General features: G+C 49.1%; 1 protein-coding gene across 1 annotated transcript in view; it reads left to right on the top strand.

Annotated features, from left to right (window-relative positions):
• Positions 1 to 14,690, top strand: part of LOC137306757 (pygopus homolog 2-like) — a 16,711-nt gene extending 2,021 nt beyond the window's left edge. The window contains exons 2-3 of the mRNA XM_067976126.1: positions 11,587 to 11,651; positions 13,599 to 14,690. Of these exons, the coding sequence (XP_067832227.1) occupies positions 11,587 to 11,651; positions 13,599 to 14,687 (1,154 nt within the window). The 3' untranslated portion in view covers positions 14,688 to 14,690. The remainder of the gene's footprint in view (positions 1 to 11,586; positions 11,652 to 13,598) is intronic.
• Positions 14,691 to 20,514: the final 5,824 nt, after the last annotated feature.

The raw sequence follows: 20,514 nt of genomic DNA, 5'->3' as shown, positions 1-20,514 counted from the left end.
TGAGAGAGAGGGAATGGGGAGAGAGAGAGAGGGAATGGGGGGAGAGAGAGAGGGAATGGGGAGAGAGAGAGAGAGAGAGAGAGGGAATGGGGAGAGAGAGAGAGGGGGAATGGGGAGAGAGAGAGGGAATGGGGAGAGAGAGAGGGAATGGGGAGAGAGAGGGAATGGGGAGAGAGAGAGAGAGAGAGGGAATGGGGAGAGAGATAGAGAGGGAATGGGGAGAGAGAGAGAGAGGGAATGGGGAGAGAGAGAGAGGGAGAATGGGGAGAGAGAGAGAGGGAATGGGGAGAGAGAGAGAGGGAATGGGGAGAGAGAGAGAGAGGGAATGGGGAGAGAGAGAGAGAGGGAATGGGGAGAGAGAGAGAGGGAATGGGGAGAGAGAGAGAGAGGGAATGGGGAGAGAGAGAGAGAGGGAATGGGGAGAGAGAGAGAGAGGGAATGGGGAGAGAGAGAGAGAGGGAATGGGGAGAGAGAGAGAGAGGGAATGGGGAGAGAGATAGAGAGAGAATGGGGAGAGAGAGAGAGAGGGATTGGGGAGAGAGAGGGAATGGGAGAGAGAGAGAGAGGGAATGGGGAGAGAGAGAGAGAGAGGGAATGGGGAGAGAGAGAGAGAGGAATGGCGAGAGAGAGAGAGAGAGAGGGAGGGAATGGGGAGAGAGAGAGAGAGAGGGAGGGAATGGGGAGAGAGAGAGAGAGAGAGAGATGGAATGGGGAGAGAGAGAGAGAGAGAGAGAGATGGAATGGGGAGAGAGAGAGAGAGGGAATGGGGAGAGAGAGAGAGAGAGGGGGGGAATGGGGAGAGAGAGAGAGGCAATGGGGAGAGAGAAAGAGAGAGGGAATGGGGAGAGAGAGAGAGAGAGGGAATGGGGAGAGAGAGAGAGGGGGAATGGGGAGAGAGAGAGAGAGGGGGGGGGAATGGGGAGAGGGAATGGGGAGAGAGAGAGAGGGAATGGGGAGAGAGAAAGAGAGAGGGAATGGGGAGAGAGAGAGAGAGAGGGAATGGGGAGAGAGAGAGAGAGGGAATGGGGAGAGAGAGAGGGAGGGAATGGGGGGAGAGAGAGAGAGAGAGGGAATGGGGAGAGAGAGGGAGAGAGAGGGAATGGGGAGAGAGAGAGAGAGGGAATGGGGAGAGAGAGAGAGAGGGAATGGGGAGAGAGAGAGAGAGGGAATGGGGAGAGAGAGAGAGGGAATGGGGAGAGAGAGAGAGGGAATGGGGAGAGAGAGAGGGAGGGAATGGGGGGAGAGAGAGAGAGAGGGAATGGGGAGAGAGAGGGAGAGAGAGGGAATGGGGAGAAAGAGAGAGAGGGAATGGGGAGAGAGAGAGAGAGAGGGAATGGGGAGAGATGGAGAGGGAATGGGGAGAGAGAGAGAGAGGGAATGGGGAGAGAGAGAGAGAGAATGAGAAGAGAGAGAGAGAGGGAGGGAATGGGGAGAGAGAGAGAGAGGGAATGAGGAGAGAGAGAGAGAGAGAGGGAATGGGGAGAGAGAGGGGGAATGGGGAGAGAGAGAGGGAATGGGGAGAGAGAGGGAATGGGGAGAGAGAGAGGGAATGGGGAGAGAGAGAGGGAATGGGGAGAGAGAGAGGGAATGGGGAGAGAGAGAGAGAGAGAGAGGGAATGGGGAGAGAGAGAGAGAGAGAGGGAATGGGGAGAGAGAGAGAGAGAGAGAGGGAATGGGGAGAGAGAGAGAGAGGGAATGGGGAGAGAGAGAGAGAGAGAGGGAATGGGGAGAGAGAGAGAGAGAGAGAGAGGGAATGGGGAGAGAGAGAGAGAGGGAATGGGGAGAGTGAGAGAGAGGGAATGGGGAGAGAGAGAGAGAGGGAATGGGAGAGAGAGAGAGAGGGAATGGGGAGAGAGAGAGAGAGGGAATGGGGAGAGAGAGAGGGAATGGGGAGAGAGAGAGAGGGAATGGGGAGAGAGAGAGAGAGAGAGGGAATGGGGAGAGAGAGAGAGAGAGGGAATGGGGAGAGAGAGAGAGAGAGAGAGAGGGAATGGGGAGAGAGAGAGAGGGAATGGGGAGAGTGAGAGAGAGGGAATGGGGAGAGAGAGAGAGAGGGAATGGGGAGAGAGAGAGAGAGGGAATGGGGAGAGAGAGAGAGAGGGAATGGAGAGAGAGAGAGAGAGAGGGAATGGGGAGAGAGAGAGAGAGGGAATGGGGAGAGGGAGAGAGAGGGAATGGGGAGAGAGAGAGAGAGGGAATGGGGAGAGAGAGAGAGGGAATGGGGAGAGAGAGAGGGGGAATGGGGAGAGAGAGGGAGGGAATGGGGAGAGAGAGGGAGGGAATGGGGAGAGAGTGGGAGGGAATGGGGAGGGAGAGGGAGGGAGAGGGAGGGAATGGGGAGGGATGAGAGAGAGAGAGAGAGAGCGGGGAATGGGGGGGGACGAGAGAGAGAGAGAGAGCGGGGAATGGGGGGGGAAGAGAGAGAGAGAGAGAGAGAGCGGGGAATGGGGGAGGAAGAGAGAGAGAGAGAGAGAGAGAGCGAGCGGGGGAGGGAGGGAGGGAGAGAGACCAGGGAATGGGTGGGGGAAGAGAGAGAGAGGGAGGGAGGTAGGAGCGAGCGGGGGAGGGAGAGAGAGAGCGAGCGGAGGGGAGGGGGATAGAGAGCGAGCGGAGGGGAGGGGGAGAGAGAGCGAGCGGAGGGGAGGGGGAGAGAGAGCGAGCGGAGGGGAGGGGGAGAGAGAGCGGGGGAGGGAGAGAGAGCGAGCGGGGGAGGGAGAGAGCGAGCGGAGGGGAGGGGGAGAGCAAGCGGGGGAGGGAGAGAGAGCGAGCGGGGGAGGGAGAGAGAGCGAGCGGGGGAGGGAGAGAGAGCGAGCGGAGGGGGGAGGGAGAGCGAGCGGAGGGGGTGAGGGAGAGCGAGCGGAGGGGGGGGGAGGGGGAGAGAGCGAGCGGAGGGGGGGGGAGGGGGAGAGAGAGTGAGCGGAGTGGGGGGGAGGGGGAGAGAGAGCGAGCGGAGGGGAGGGGGAGAGAGAGCGAGCGGAGGGGAGGGGGAGAGCGAGCGGAGGGGAGGGGGAGAGCGAGCGGAGGGGAGGGGGGAGAGCGAGCGAGGGGAGGGGGAGAGAGAGCGAGCGGAGGGGAGGGAGAGAGAGAGCGAGCGGAGGGGAGGGGGAGAGAGAGGGAGGGGAGGGGGAGAGAGAGCGAGCGGAGGGGAGGGGGAGAGAGAGCGAGCGGAGGGGAGGGGGAGAGAGAGCGAGCGGTGTGGAGGGGGAGAGGCGAGCGGGGGGAGGGAGAGAGAGCGAGCGGGGGAGAGCGAGCGAGGGGGGGAGAGCGAGCGAGGGGAGGGGGAGAGCGAGCGAGGGGAGGGGGAGAGCGCGAGGGGAGGGGGAGAGAGCGAGGGGAGGGGGAGAGCGAGCGAGGGGAGGGAGGGAGAGCGAGCGGGGAATGGGGGGAGGGAGAGCGAGCGGGGAATGGGGGGAGGGAGAGCGAGCGGGGAATGGGGGGAGGGAGATCGAGCGAGCGGGGAATGGGGGAAGGGCGAGCGAGCGGGGAATGGGGGGGGAAGGGCGAGCGAGCGGGGAATGGGGGGAGGGAGAGCGAGCGAGCGGGGAATGGGGGGATGGAGAGCGAGCGAGCGGGGAATGGGGGGAGGGAGAGCGAGCGAGCGGGGGGAGGGAGAGCGAGCGAGCGGGGGGAGGGAGAGCGAGCGAGCGGGGGAGGGAGAGCGAGCGAGCGGGGGGAGGGAGAGCGAGCGAGCGGGGGAGGGAGAGCGGGCGAGCGGGGGGAGGGAGAGCGGGGGGAGGGAGAGCGGGGGGAGGGAGAGCGAGCGGGGGGGGCGGGAGAGCGAGCGGGGGGGGCGGGAGAGCGAGCGGGGAATGGGGGGAGGGAGAGCGAGCGAGCGGGGAATGGGGGGAGGGAGAGCGAGCGAGCGGGGAATGGGGGGAGGGAGAGCGAGCGAGCGGGGAATGGGGGGAGGGAGATTGTTTGTTTGAACCTCTGGATTGACTTCAGCACTCGTGATGGGATCAGTTCAAAGTCACAAGCATCACACAAGTGTATTTGGCAGTGTTAAATTGGTTTTCTGCTTGATGTTTTTTTGCTGCCTTGCATTGCTACCAATTAGCTTAATAAGACTAGCTGTAATACTGTTTTCAAACCTCCAAAATGTTGTGGTTGAAACTGCGGTTAAATCTTCACACCAGATTCTGTCTGTGCTGCAGTATTTGATTGGAGAATCTAATTCGAGGTTCGAGGCCAGATTAGAGAACCCCAACATCCATAAGCTGCCTCCCTGTGCCTCTGCCGGTAAATCGGCTTTCTGCATGCTGACGGCAGACCTAGCTTTACCTAATGCAGCCCTGCCTCGGTGGGCCGCTCTCTTACTTCTGAGACTTGAGCGCAAAATCCAGGCTGACACTCCCAGTACCAGTACTGAGGGAGCACTGCATTGTCGGAGGTACTGTCTGGCCCCTCGGATGGACGTAAAAGATCCCACAGCGCGATTCGAAGAAGAACGGGGAAGTTCTCCCCGGTGTCCTGAGCCAATATTTATTCTGCATCTAACATCACGAAAAAACAGATTATCTGCTCATTATCTCATTGCTGTTTGTGGGATCTTGCTGTGCGCAAATTGGCTGCCACGGTGACCACACTTCAAAAGTACTTCATTGGCTGTAGTGGGATTATTTGAAGACCTGTATAAACGGAGTTAGTTACAGATATTGGCGATAACATTATCTCCTTCATCCTGGCCTAAATTGAGAACAAATTCTATTCTTCTGTTGCATTAACAAAGAAATACCTTGTTCAATCAAAACTGGAAGAATCTGGTCACTGTACCTTGAACCAGTGATTTATTCGGGACATAAATATTACTTGGCAAAAGTTCGGCCAGTGTGATTTCAGTAAATATTCATCCTCTGTCCAATTAAAATCACCCACCTGTACAATTGTAAATTCTGTCCTTTCTCACCTGGGTTATATCTGAAGGGTGCATTTTAAACTGCATAACACTGGAGTGAATTACTAATGCAGCAACTTGGGCAGTGAATTGAGTGTTTAGCACTAAATTTCCCTATATCGGTGAGGAACAAAACTTGCATTTATATAGCACCATATTATGTTCTCAAGATGTCCCAAAGCGCTTTACGGCCAGTGAATTACTTCATTGTAGTCGCTGTTTTTATATACGCACCATAACCAATTTGTGCACAGCAAGGTCCCACAAACAGCAAGTGTGATGAATCAGCAACTCATGTTTTTTTCTATTGGTGCTGCTTGAGGGAAGAATGTTGGCCAGGATACCAGGAGAGCTCCCTGTTCTTCAGAGAGTGCTACAGGATCTTTACCATCTACATGTTGAGAATCTGATTCTGTATTATCATCTGTCTCTGCTCATCTAATGCTGAAACCCTCATCCATGCTTTTGTTACCTCCAGACTTGACTGTTCGAATGCTCTCCTGGCTGGCCTCCCATCTTCCACCCTCCATAAACGCCAGCTCACCCAAAATCTGCTGCAAAATCCTAACTTGCACCGAGTCCCGTTTATTCATCTCCCCCCTGTGCTCGCTGACCTGCATTGGCTCCCTGTCTGGGAACACCTTGATTTTTAAATTCTCATCCTTGTGATCAAATCTTATTTAGCTAGTAGTTTAGATTCATTCAGTGATCAGGGACAGGGGGGTGTGATGCAAGCCAGGCAGTTATGAGAACTGTAGTGATGGAGGAGCCTCGGCCCTTGACCTTGTCCAACAGGTATGAGGTACTTGCTACCTGTATGGATGGGCACAAGGACTGCAGGGAGGATGGGCAAACTCATCATTGCACTGTGGTACAGGAGGTCATTCAAGTGGGGGGAGTGAAAAGGAATGTGGTAGGAGACAGTATAGTCAAAGGGATAGACTCTGTTCTCTGCAGCCGCGACCAAGAAGGCTGTGTTGCCTGGTTTAAGGACATCTCTTGGCTGGAAAAGAACCTGGAGCTTGTGGGGGAGCATTCAGTTGTCGTGGTCTACGTAGGGACCAATGACATAGGTAGAACTAGGAATGAGGTTCTGCTAAGACAGTTTGAGGAGCTACAGTCTAAATTAATAAGCAGAATCTCAAAGGTAATAATCTCTGGATTACTACCTAAGCAACGTGCAAATTGGCAAAGGGACAAACTGATCAGTGTGTTAAATGCGTGGCTCAGAGAGGTGTGGGAGGAAGGAGTTTTGATTCATGGGGCACCGGTACTGGGGAAAGAGGGTGCTGTTCCGATAGGACGGGCTCCACTTAAACTGGACTGGGACCAGCGTCCTGGTGAATTGAATAACTAGGGCTTTAAACTAAAAAGCGGGTGGGGAGGGGTCAGGTGAGGGGAAATTTAGAAATCTAATGAGAAAAGTTAAGACAATAGAGCAATGTAGTGACTTGAGTAAAGATAAGCAGAATGTGTCAGAAAGAGACAGAGTTTACCAATAATAGTGCAACAAGAAGTAAGGTCAAAGCAGGAAAAATGGTAAAAAGTCAAAATGAAAGGCTCTTTATCTGAATGCACAGAGCATTTCTAACCAGATAGGTGAATTAATTGCACAAATAGAGATAAATGGGTTTGACCTAATAGCCATTGCAGAGACATGACCAAGGTTGGGAACTAAATATTCCAGGGTACATGACATTTAGAAAAGACAGGCAGAATGGAAAAGGAAGGGGTGTAGCCCTAATAATAAAGGATGGCATAAAGACAGCAGTAATTTATGAAAGGATCTCAGGTTGGATGATCAGGAAATAGAATCAGTATGGGTGGAAATAAGAAAGAACATGGGGCACAAAACATTAGTGGGAGTAGTTTATAGGCCCCCTAATAGTAGCTATACCGTTAGAGTATTAATCATGAAATATTAGGCGCTTGTAAAGGTAATGCAGGACTTATGGGGGACTTTATCTGCACATAGACTGGGCAAATCAAATTGGCAACGGTAGTTTGGAAGACGAGTTCATGGAATGTATTTAAGACGGTTTCCTAGAGCAATACGTCAAGGAACCAACCAGGGAAAAGGCTATTTTAGTTCTTGTGTTGTGTAATGAGATAGGGTTAATTAGTAATCTCTCAATAAAAGAACCTCTGGGGAAGAGCGATCATAATATGATAGAATTTCACTGAATTTGAAAGTAACTTATTTAAGTCAGAAACTAGTGTCTTAAACTTTAAAAAAAGCTAATTGCATAGGTATATGGGGTATGTTGTCATAGGTATATGGGGTATGTTGTCAAAGGTAGGCTTGGAAATTAAATTAAAGGGTTTGACAGTTGAAAAGCAATGACAAACATTTAAAGAAATATTTCAATATTCTCAACAAATATACATTCCATTAAGAAATAAAAACTCCACAGGAAGAGTGATCTACACGTTGCTAACTGAAGAAGTTAAGAGTATTGGATTGAAAGAAGAGATCTATAATGTCAAGAGGAGGAATAAGTCTGGGGATTGGGAGAGTTTTAGAAACCAACAAAGGACAACCAAAATATTGATAAGGGAGAAAATAGAATATGAAAGTAAACTAGCAAGAAATATAAAAACGGATTGTAAGAGCTTCTACAAGTATGTAAAAAGGAAGAGAATAGCAAAAGTAAACGTTGGTCCCTTAGAGGCTGAAACAGGAGAAATTATAATGGGGAATCAGGGAATGGCAGATGCGTTAAACAAATATTTTGTATCTGTCTTCACAGTAGAAGACACAAAAAGCATACCAGAAATAGTGGGGAACCAAGGGGTAAATGAAAGTGAGGAACTCCAAACAATATCACTAGAGAAAAAGTAATGGACTAAAAGCCGGCAAATCCCCTGGACCTGATGGCCTACATCCGAGGGTTCTAAAAGAGGTGGCTGCAGAGATAGTGGATGCATTGGTTATGATTTTCCAAAATTCTCTAGATTCTGGACTGGTACCAGTGGAATGGAAGGTAGCAAATGTAAGCCCCGCTATTCAAGAAGGGAGGGAGAGAGAAAACAGGGAACTACAGACCAGATAACCTGACACCGGTCATTGGGAAAATGCTGGAATCCATTATTAAGGAAGTGGTAATAGGGCACTTAGAAAATCATAATATGATTAGGCAGAGTCAACATGGTTTTATGAAAGGGAAATCGTGTCTGACAAATTCATTAGAGTTTTTTGAGGATGTAACTAACAGGGTAGATAAAGGAGAACCAGTGGATGTAGTATATTTGGATTTTCAAAAGGCATTCGATAAGGTGCCACATCAAAGGTTGTTGCACAAGGTAAGGGCTCATGTAGTTGGGGGTAATATATTAGCATCGACAGAGGATTGGTTAAAGGACAGAAAACAGAGAGTAGGGATAAACGGGCGATTCTCAGGTTGGCAGGCTGTAACTAGTGGGGTGCCGCAAGGATTGGTGCTTGGGCCTCGGCTATTTACAATCTATATTAATGAAGGGACCGAGTGTAATGTATCCAAGTTTGCTGACGATACAAAGCTAGGTGGGAAAGTAAGCTGTGAGTCTGCAAAGGAACATAGACAGGTTAAGTGAGTGGGCAAGAAGGTGGCAGATGGAGTATAATGTGGGGAAATGTGAGGTTATTCACTTTGGTAGGAAGAATAGAAAAGCAGAATAAATGGTGAGAAACTATTAAATGTTGGTGTTCAGAGAGACTTGGGTGTCCTCGTACAAGAAACACAAAAAGTTAGTAAGCAGGTTCAGCAAGCAATTAGGAAAGCAAATGGTATGTTGGCCTTTATTGCACGGGGGTTGGAGTACAAGAGTAAGGAAGTCTTACTACAGTTGTCCAGGGCTTTGGTGAGACTTCACCTGGAGTACTGCATGCGGTTTTGTTCTCCTTATCCAAGGAAGGATATACTTGCCTTAGAGGCGGTGCAATGAAGGTTCATTAGATTAATTCCTGGGATGAGAGGGTTGTCCTGTGAGGAGAGGTTGAGTAGAATAGGCCTATAATCTCTGGAGTTTAGAAGAATGAGAGGTGATCTCATTGAAACATATAAGATTCTGAGAGGGCTTGACAGGTTAGACGCTGAGAGATTGTTTCCCCTGGCTGGAGAGTTCAGGATAAGGGGTCGGCCATTCAAGACTGAGATGAGGAGGAATTTCTTCATGCAGAGGGTTGAGAATCTTTGGAATTCTCTACCCCAGAGGGCTGTGGATGTTGAGTCATTGAATATATTCAAAGCTGAGATGGATAGATTTTTGGACTCTAGGGGAATCCAGGGATATGGGGATCGGGCGGGAAAGTGGAGTTGAGGTCGAAGATCAGCCATGATCCGATTGAATGGCAGAGAAGGCTCGAGGGGCCATATGACCTACTCCTCCTATTTCTTATGTAATCCCTCCATGGCCTCGCCCCTCCCTATCTCTGTAACCACCTACAACCCTCCGAGAATTCTGGATCTCTCTGCGCTCCTCCAACTCTGGCCTCTTGTCCATCCCCCACTTCCTTCGCCCCACCATTGATGGCCGTGCCTTCAGCCATCTAGGCCCCAAGCTCTGGAGTTCCCTCCCCAAACCACCTCCGCGCCTCTCTCCTCCTTTAAGATGCTGCTTAAAACCTGCCTCTTTGACCAAGCTTTTGGGCACCTGTCCGAATGGCTCCTTCTTTGGCTTGGTGTCAATTTTTGTCTGCTAAAGCTCCTGTAGAGCGCTTTGGGACGTTTTACGACATTAAAGGTGCTATATAATGTTGTTGTAGTACAAGAGCTGAATTGCTGTCTGCTACAACTGTGGCTTAATTGGCTGTATCTTGCACCCACGGAGTGGCTGTGATAACAGTTAGCAAATGACACTGTAATGAACTTCAGTACCCGTGAGCTGTCCAGATAATTGCCATGGAGCAAATTAGCATTGTCTTATAAAGTGAAGTAGGAAGTCATAACTGTTGGGTGGAGATATTGAGAAGTTTTAACTGGTAAAGACCGAATTATGAGCAGTCATGAGCGTGTCCGATGATAAATAGAAAAAAAACAGCAAATACTGGAAATACACAGTGGATCGCACAATATCTAAGAGAGAAACATTGACTGCACTCAGATGCCAGCCTGCTGTGGGGGAAGCAGTGCCTTCTGCCTTTGTTTCATTCCATAGAAATGTACAGCAACATACAGGATCTTTTTAGGACAATGTTAGTTCAACTTAATTTGTCATCCACCTTGTCTATCTTTGGGTGTGTATCTGTAAGGCACATATAAAAGAATTTGGCCTATGGACATGTTGAAGAGGGGACAGAAGAATGTAACTGCTGTCCCATTTTCAGTTGGCGTCTTTGAATTGGCAGCATGGAGTGTACTGACAGTTTGCCCCTGTGATAGCCATTGCATTGGAAAGTAAATCACAGTACATGGGTGCCACACTGCATCAGTACAAGTGTTTTTCATTCTGATACCAGTACAAAGACTCCCAGGTTAAATACAGAGTAAAGCTCCCTCTACACTGTCCCATCAAACACTCCCAGGGCAGGTACAGCACGGGTTAGATACAGAGTAAAGCTCCCTCTACACTGTCCCATCAAAGACTCCCAGGGCAGGTACAGCACGGGTTAGATACAGAGTAAAGCTCCCTCTACACTGTCCCATCAAATGCTCCCAGGGCAGGTACAGCACGGGTTAGATACAGAGTAAAGCTCCCTCTACACTGTCCCATCAAATGCTCCCAGGGCAGGTACAGCACGGGTTAGATACAGAGTAAAGCTCCCTCTACACTGTCCCATCAAATGCTCCCAGGGCAGGTACAGCACGGGTTAGATACAGAGTAAAGCTCCCTCTATGCTGTCCTGTCAAACACTCCCAGGGCTGGTACAGCACGGATTCGTTAGAGTAAAGCATAGTTTATTCTAACCCAACAGTGTGACTCAGCGCTAACCTTGGAGCATCCTTTATTGCAGCAGTGAGATTTTGTTCCTTGTCTCACACTGGCCATCCTGTGGTCTCTCTGGATAACATTGCCAATTAGTGCTGGATTGGAGGCAGTTTTGTGGCCATGACCTCAAAGACCCCTATAACTCATTTCATGTGGGACCCTCACAGCGATAGACTTTCATTCTATCACTCTGGCTGGTTTAAACCCGGGTCCCAGTGTCTAACCCACTGCTCCACCCAGTTCCTCCTGCTCACGTTTTTCATTGAGGTGAGATTATAATTGAGAATCCACTATACAGGTTAGAATGCAGTCAGGCCCCTCCTTGACACCATCATGGAATTCAATTCCAAAACTCCAGACAAATCCCTAGATCCCATGTAATTAAATTGGGATTTGACTTGATTAGCCTGAGCCAATGGCCATGATCAATAGAGATTATGTTACAGGCGAGGGCACCGCAATGGACGGAATGACAGAGTATGATCCACAAAAGAGAAGAAAACATCCCAGATCGCCATGGAATTTCTCCCTGAGCCATTGTAAACCAGTGACCTCAGATGAGGCCCATTTGGTTTGTGCCAGGGTCACCGTTCTCCTCGATACCCACCATCAGCTTAACCTGGGAGTAGGGAGCATCCTGTTGTAGATTCAGGCTCTTAATTGGGTTTAGACTTGCAGATCCTGTCATTGTTCGGTGTCAGTTTGTGGGTGAAGGTTGCTGTTGCGGGCTGGGTGAGATGGTGGAGTCGCTGTGGAAAGTGCTGATCTCTGTTTATCTTGGGTAGGCGCTAACGGTGGTGGGACCCAGTTGAAGAGTCCAGAAAAGAAGAAGCGGAAATCCAGTGCACAGGTACCGTAAAGTCATGTTTTAAATAAATTGAAGTCTGATTTTTTTTATATATATAGTCCTCTCGATCACTTGATTCCTCGATCGCAATTACGGGCCAGCTCTGAGGCACTCTGGTTTAATGGCTGCTTCTCTGCTGTTAATCCGATTCCTCTGTCCCGTTGGGCTTCAGCAACCTTCTCGCTCGCTTCCAGGTTATGGGGCTCCACTGTTCATCCTTACGCTTCCAGACTCTGCACACTGAAATAGCAGAATAATGGATTTCACTTCTGTAAATGCTTACAGTGAGCGCTCGTCTTTAACCTGTCTCAACCGTAGATAGTTTACAAAGAGTGAGATTTGACTCCTGTGTTGTAGTTAGACCAAGAGGCTTGCATAAAATTACAAAGAAACTACAGCACAGAAACAGGCCATTCGGTCCAACTGCTCCATGCTGGTGTTTATTCTCCACACAAGCCTCCTCCCACCCCTCTTCATCTCACCCTATCAGCATATCCTATTCCTTTCCCCCACGTGTACTTATTTAGCTTCCCCCTTAAATCCATCTATGCTATTCACCTCAACCACTCCTTGTGGTAGCGAGTTCCACATTCTCACCATTCTCTGGGTAAAGAAGTTTCTCCTAAATTCCCTATTGGATTTATTAGTGACTCTTATATTTATGGCCCCTAGTTCTGGTCTCCCCTGCAAGGGGAAACATCTTCTCTGTCTAACCTATTGAACCTTTTCATAATTTTAAAGACCTCAGCCTGTTCAGCCTTTCCTGATAGTTATAACCACTCAGTTCTGGTATCATCCTTGGCAAAACTTGACGTCTTGCAATAAATCCAGCCAAGTTCTACCCTTGTGCGTAGCATGATTTGCTGCCTCAGACCTGCGATTTTGCATAAAAAGTCCTAGAGGTCATCTGTTGCCCTAATTTGGTAGCACATCTGATGTGAAATTTGATGCTTCCAATTTCTGGAGTCTGGTTGTTTGAGAATTTCATAGATGTTAAGAACTTGTGATACAGGAGGAATGGTGCATGACTCTTCTGTGGAATTATGTGATTGCATCACTTGTAATTGATTGGTCTTTCCTAGTTGTACTAAATGTACCAGCCACTGCTATACTCCTGGTTCTTGTACCTGTAGTTCAGTACGTGCTTCCTTCAAAGTTATCCTTTAAAGCGACACGGGCTATGCTGGTCATTTATTACTGATCCCTCGTGGCCTCAAGGGCATTAAAAGCCAATCACAGAGTATGGGCCTGGAATCTGATGTAGACCAGACTGAGTAGGGGTGGCAAGTTCTTTCCCTGAAGGGCATTAGTGAACCAGTTAGTTTTTTATAACAATCCGGCAGCTTTTATCCTCCTATTTTCTGCTGCCAGCTCACAAATGACCATATTTATTGAGTTAATTTTCCCAGCTTGCCATTTGAACACTCCAGCTCTGGGTTGCTAGTCCAGTGCCAGAACCACAAGGCTAGCATTCCCTTCATTCCACGAGTCAAGAATTATTTTTGAGTCTTTGAAATGTAGAATCTTACAGCACAGGAGGAGGCCATTCGGCCCACCGTGCCTGTGCTGGCTCTTTGAAAGAGCTATCCAATTAGTCCCACTCCCCTTGCTCTTTCCCTGTAGCCCTGCAAATTCTCTCCCCTTAAGGTATTTATCCAATTCCCTTTTGAAAGTTACTATTGAATCTGTTTCCACCGCCCTTTCAGGCAGCGCATTCCAGATCATCATAACATGCTGCGTAAAAAAACAATTCTCTTCATCTCCCCTCTGGTTCTTTTGCCAATTATCTCCAATCTGTGTCCTCTGGTTACTGACCCTCCCTTAAGTGGGTTCCACTTTTCTAACGTTATTAATGAATTATTTCCATGTAAGGAAAAGGATTTTGAACAGTGTTGCGATTTGTACTAATGCAGCCACTGTCTAACCCAGTCCTTGTATTTCTTCCTTCAGGCAGCTCAGTTTTCACACCTCTCCGAGTTTGCTCCTCCACCCACGCCGATGGTTGACCACCTTGTGGCCTCGAACCCTTTTGATGACGACTTCACTCCCCCTAAAGGAGCAGCTCCATCTGCTCCTTTCTTTAGCAACCCAGGCGCTTATGGAGCCTATAGGCCACAGTCTACCATGCCACCCCACTTGCATCCTGCCTTCAGCACTGGACCTCAGCCCATGAGGCGTCAACCACCACACCATTTCCCCCCGAATCAGTTAGGCGGTGGTTTTAGCGTGCCCCAAAATCCGAACTTTGGTCAGCCTGGTGGGATGAACTTTGGGAACCCGTCATTCAATCAAGGGATCAACCAGACTTTTAGTCCTCCTCCTGGCCAGCCTCACCACCCAGGGCCTGGTGCAGGTCCAGGCGCCAACTTCAATTCCATGATGCCTCCAAATATGGGCCAGCCTCCACGCGGTGACATCATCTCAGGTGCCGGGCCCCCCATGGGACAGAAATTCGTCCAGCTCCCGAGCCCGTTTAACCCCAATCCAGGGCCTCGGCCCAACCAAAGCTTTGCCAAAGGCCCGAGTCAACCGAGTCTCCCGCCAAATCCCGCCTCGTTCCCCAGTCCGGACCGGAGCTTCCCTCAGGCAGAGGACAATGCCAAGAACTTCAACCGGCCCGGGAACACTTTCAACCAAGGGAGCGAACATTCGGGCTCGCCGGCTGCCGTCAACGGCAACCAGGCGGGCTTTAACCAAAACCCCGCCGGCCCGAACAGCAGCGCGCCGGACAGCAATAGCTTTCCCCCGGCCGCCGGCAAGAACCCCGCCAGTGCCGGGCACCGGCCGTCCTCCGATCCCGTGTACCCGTGTGGCTTTTGCCTGAACGAGGTGAACGACGACCAGGACGCCATCTTGTGCGAGGCCTCCTGCCAGAAGTGGTTCCACCGCGAGTGCACCGGGATGACGGAGACGGCCTACGGCCTGCTCACCACGGAGACCTCGGCTGTGTGGGCCTGCGACTTCTGCCTGAAGAGCAAGGAGATTCAGTCGGTGTACTTGCGGGAGAACTTGGGCCAGCCGGTTGTAAACGATGGCTGAGAATGTTGGGGTGGGGGGTGGGCGCCTTTTTTGATAGCTGACAATTGACCAGAAACCTCCGTTTTAACCGGGGAGGGAGGGGGACACTCGGGCACCATTCAGGGTTACGACGCACTCGTGTTTTTGTGACGACAGAGAGAAGCAAGTACGTTACGCTCCGAGAAGGAGTGGGTTGCGCAATTTGGCTCCGAGCTTAAATACTCCTCAGAGCGACCTGGTACCAGTTAGGATTTCCGGGTGCTGGGGAGAAACGGAATCTGTGCTTTTATTATGGGGGGGAAGGAGGTGTACCTTTCTGGCACCAGGCACAAGCTGGCAATTCAGGGGGGCTCAAACCAGCGCGGAAGCGGAATTGGTAGCCTGCAGAGGTTGTCCCAGTGTAAATGGAGTCTTATGGGGCGATGCCCAGAAACTGGAGAGGGGAGGTGGGAGCTGGTTTTTTAAAAGTGATCCATTTGATTGAAGTGGGACGGTAATGTGATGGATAATAGGAGTGTGGACGGGGGTGAAAGATGCACGTTCACGAGTTGAGTTACAGTTTATTGAGGGCATCTAATTAACGTTGTGCTGTGATAGGAAATATTACAAATGTACAAAAAAGGCAGGCGTGGCCCGACTGGATTTTGGTTTTACCACTGAATGGCCGGCAAGTGTTTTGTCCGGCTCAATCACAGGCAGCATTGCGTGTGCAGGCATCTAACTCTGAATCCTTACCCACGGGCTGTTCTCTGAGTTACTGATTACCCTGCAGTTATGAAATATGAACTCGTACAAGATGATGAGCTCTCCCTCCCCTCTCCCCAGCTCGCTATCGCAGACCATCCCAAGAGTCCTTGTGCGGGTTGACTTGTGTTCAGTCTTAGGGGAATATAAATGACTATCTGACATCTCGATGTGCAAGTGGCTCTGTTTGAATTTTTGAATTCATGAATTGAAAGACTGTGCAATTGTTTAGCAGTTCTGGGATGGGTTGTATTGACTAGCCCTCTGAGGAGTGATGTTAATTCAATGACACTTCCTAGCTTCTTCCCCCTCCTTCCCCCCAGCAGTATTTTCGGGTGGGAGGGGTGGGGAGGCACAGGGAGATCACCGCTGGATGCACTGACTCACAAATGAAAACTGACAGAATACTGAACACTTAAGGCTGTGAATACCACCTTAAACTGGCAGCTTGGCTAACGACAAATACTAATGGGGGTTAGTCCCACCAGCCACACCGTATGTTTTCTTACAAGAATATACATGCGACGTACCAATAGAGCTTTGATGGACTGGCCCATCAGCCTGTGCATTAACAGTTTAATATATCTGAGGTAAACTCAAGGCTGGGATCTCAGTGTTTCGATGTATTTAAACTAAGGGAGTGCTACAGTCCATAACGCAGCTCGCTGCTGTTTGAATTTGCAGTTGTAATGAATGGCACTGAGCTGCAGGCAAGTTGTGTGTGGATTCCAGGCACGTGGCCATAATACCATGTACAAGAAACACAGGCGTGCAGAATGGGCACTTGAGTTTGGAAGCTGGTCACCAGGCAGTGCTTTCAGTTGGAATTTTGGGCTGTGATTTTCCACAGATGAAAATGGACAATGTTCGGAACGGAGGGCAGCAAAAACAAAATGAGGACGCTATTAGGTTTTCGCAGGTCATTTTAGTTTCCCCTCCTTTCCTGTGCCTGGCCTCCACTTGCAGCAACCCACAGCTGAAAGCATTGGCGTGCATGGCCCCTTTTGTTAAAAGCCCGGGTGAGCTGCCGGCTGTTGCGATGGAGACACAGCAGGACACAAAGGTGTGACGGGCCGAATGGCCTCCTTCTGCCTTGTAAGTTCTATGAGAACAGTGAGGGGTACAGCAGAAATCTGCAGCTTTTAATGGGATGCAGGTATTTTTATAAATAGAGGATGGGTTCAAATTAGTCCAGACACTAAAGATTCCGCGTTTAAACCGGTTCCCGATATTTGCACTCTTTACAGGGACTGTTGTTTCATCGCAGTCTTTAGGTCTTTCATGGGTAACGAACCCTGTCGTATGCAGAGGTACAATTCCACTTTAAATAACCGTTAAGCAGCGACACTCCACTGCCGTGGCCTTTGTGCTCGGCCTGTGGTAACCGGCCTGTGGATTAAGCTGTGACACAGTGTGAGCGGTGAACTTGGCACTGGCATCTTTCCTCCAGACTACCTCATCATAATTGAATAGTCCATTGTTTGATTTTTCTCAATACTCACTGCTGTCTTTTATAAAGGTCTTTTTGGTACAGAGTATGTATCGGTGGAAATTAATCATGGTGCTCATTGGGGAAACCACAATATATATAGTGTTTATTTTATCATATGATAATTAACGTATTGGATATATCAGTTGTGATATAGTAATACCTTTTTATTCCCTCCCAACAGTTTTTGGAAAGCTAACTGTCGGTATTTTGTTTGGGTAGCCTGTGGTTGCGATTGATTGGGGAGGCTGTCTTCACCTCTAAACCCCTTAAATGGCAGTGTGTGTGGCTCCACTTTCCGTTTAGAGACACTTCTTTGGTCTGCGCACCATTGACTGAGCTGGATATTATCCGCAGTGCTTCTGCGTTTTGCACCTGTATGTATTTATATCTCTTTCTCTCTCTGTAGTGGATGTTATTGTTCTTGCTATCTTTCTGCCCCCCCCCCCCCCCACGAAGGTGCAATTTCTGGGGTACAGTCTCGCAGGGGGCTCCCCACAGCCCTCCCGATACCTGTCCCGACTGAGATCAGCTACCTGAGCACAGAATGGCAATTGAATTTGGTGTGAAATGCTTATTGCTACACCTTGCAATTCACTGAACCCGCCAAGCGATTGGGGAGCTGCACTTTACTCTGTGCGGATGAGATCTCCTCTCGCTACAAGCTACTGTAATCTGGTTTCGGACCGAAGCTGCCCGCTCCTAGTGCACGGAGCTCCCGGTGTCTGGATCAAGCATTTGAAACTGGAGATTACAGGGTATGGTGGTGGTGAGTGTAATTTGAGAGGACGGGGATCTTGTGAGAAGTGTATTGGCTTTTCCTACCTTGTAGCGGTTCCAGTATGGAAGAAACCACAGTCTTACCACTGAATATACCTTAACCACATTCACTTGGTGAATTCTCCACCTCAGGTGGCTGCACATTGTAAATTCTCCATCGGAAATAGTGCACATTTCCAAGTGAGAAAGGGTTAATTTTAAATGTAACCTTTAATCTGCCCATTAGCTGTGATGATGGAAGATTAAAGACTAAGTGCGGTGGCAAAAGTGGTTCATGTGGGCAGGCAGCAGAGGTGATGTCATCCTGCTGCACTGGAAACTTTGGCTAAAAATGGATGAGAAATGATTTCTAAAATAGAACACATTCCAATTTCACTCCTCCAGTGTCGTGTGGTCATTTAAGGATGTGGCGGGGGTATTATTCCATCTTTGGACGCTATGGGAGGGCAAGTGATTTGATAGAGCATCCCCTGGTAATCCCCACAGATTTCTACACTGGTGGAGGGAGGGGAGGGGGTATCGCATTGACATGTGGAAAGTTTTGGAGGTGCTGAAACTGCTATGTTCTTGGTGATGCTAAATCCCTTGCCTTAAGAAACATCGCAACGCTGACTGGACGTCACAGTAATTCGTTATATGCCGAGCGCTTCGGGGAGTCCTGAGACACTCTGATGTGCGTCTGTCTAATTGAAAAACTTCGGCTTCTAGTTGGGGGCAATGACCCAGTTGTTAAGGTTAACGTTGATCAAATATGACTGAAGAGCTGGGAAATTGATTGCATTCCTTCGTCCAGATACGCAAACTGCTTCCCGTCAATGGCTCAATGTTCTTGAGAGCTGCTGCACTAAAGACCTTTCCTTTATTAGGGCCTGGTGCCAGTATCCTCATGCTGTGTAGGTGTTACCAGATACTAACTCATGCTCTTATCTATTAGACACAATGGAGGGCAAGTGATTTGATAGAGCATCCCCTGGTAATCCCCACATTAGGTTAGCCCAGCAGTGTGTTGAAAGCTCTCTATCAGCAGCTTTCTTTCCTCCTGCCCCTCTTCATGTCCTGGTTGTTCCTGAGGTAGCACCTGGCTATACCAAGCACAAAGTTACAGGCTCAATTTGCAATTTGTGCCTTTAGCTGATCTCATCCCCTTCTCCCTCGCCCCAGTGTGCTGGTGGAAAAGCAACGATTACTGGAAAGATCGCCACTGGTAGCGTTACAAGACCTAAATTCCGCAGCGAGATTCCCCTCCCACAGCAAATGTAAAATCTGATTCCATTTCCTCAAAAGCCACAAACAATGGAACAGTGATCCTAGAGGGCGATTTATGATCTAACCCCACTTGTGGAGGAGGAAACCGGTTATTTGTACGAGTAGTGCCTTTTGTGAGTTGAGCTTTCATTCTTCTGATGGGAGAGCTGAGTTCATCTGAGTTGCCATACAATCGTAAATATTACAAGGAGGGATCTGCACCCTTACTGAAGTTTGTTCCTTTGATGTTAGTATTTTCAAACTGCAAGTTGGAACATGCCTGGATATCAATTTTGTAGAGTTTCCTGTGGAGTTACTGCTACTAAGATTTCTGTTACGTATTGGTTTTGTGAACTTTTCATCCCCATGTGTACAATTAGGTTATATCCTCCCAAACTTGGGTTGTATTTGGAGAGAGCATTTTGAGCTGGGGGTGTAGCGCGGGTGGTTACAGGTCTGATACTGGCGGGAGCAGTTTGAGATGATTATCGTGAAGTATATCACACTAGTGCCAATCTATAATAAAAATTTTGAGTCTGCATGTGCTTCCTGTCCACCAAACCTTGCTTCTTATCACATTTTTGTCACATAGTTTGCCAACTTTTCAATTATAAATTCCTTTGTTCATGTTAACAATGGAAACTGCCTATGTAAACTTCTCACTGTAATTCCACCCTCTGACCAGTGGTGGCGCTATTGCAGCTCCGAGTTCCTCAGCCAGTACAGCAGAGAAACTGCTGCCCTCCAACCAACTCTGCTTCTCAAATTGCTGTGGGTTTTGCTATTGAAATATAAAGACTAAGGAGAGCATGTTTGACTTTAAAATGGGGTCAGCGTTACATCTAATTATCCTCTGCTCTCAAACTCCTCCCCCTCCCCTTCACCTGAAGGCTACACTTGGCCTTAACTCCCCTTGTGCAATTTTAGGACTATATGCATTTATATCGCGTCTTTCACGTAGAAAAAGATTCTGAGGCGCTTTAGAGGCGTAATCGGGCACAAATGGACATCGAACCAAAGAAAACCACTATTAGGAGGGGTGACCAAACGTTTGGTCAAAAGAGGTGGGTTTTAAGAAGGGTCTTGAAGAGAGGGAGATGGAGAGATTTAGGGAGGGAATTTCAGAGTTTAGAGCCTAGGCGGCTGAAGGAACGGCCGCCAATGGTGGAGCGAAAGGTGCACAAGAGACCAGAGTCAGAGCACCGTAGAGGGGGGCTGAAGGAGGTTACAGATGTAAGGAGGAGCGAGACTGAAGGGATTCTAAATAATGGCTCGTGGCAACAAGGCAGGGACATGAATGCACTGATTCTGTCCACATTGAAGATCCTGTGGAAGATTGGAGGGGGAGTTCCACACAATACTCATCTCGGGGTGGGGGGGGCCTCTTCCCTCGAATAATTCTGAAGCTCAAAGCTTGGAAACTGGGGCGGGGGAAGTACTGCTCGAATACAGAGGCGTTCCTTTTCTATAATTAATGTAATAATTGAGTTGGGAAGAGGCTCCCACTAAGTTAAACCGTATCCCAGTAGTTATGTTGCTTTCTTGTTGCAGTAACTGAGAAAAGGGGTGGAAGAATTCTAATCCTGTACT

The sequence above is a fragment of the Heptranchias perlo genome, chromosome 44, assembly GCF_035084215.1.
Source record: "Heptranchias perlo isolate sHepPer1 chromosome 44, sHepPer1.hap1, whole genome shotgun sequence".
Taxonomy (NCBI): Eukaryota; Metazoa; Chordata; class Chondrichthyes; order Hexanchiformes; family Hexanchidae; genus Heptranchias; species Heptranchias perlo.
The sequence above is the reverse complement of the archived record's forward strand: the minus strand, read 5'-3'. Positions and strand labels throughout refer to the sequence as shown.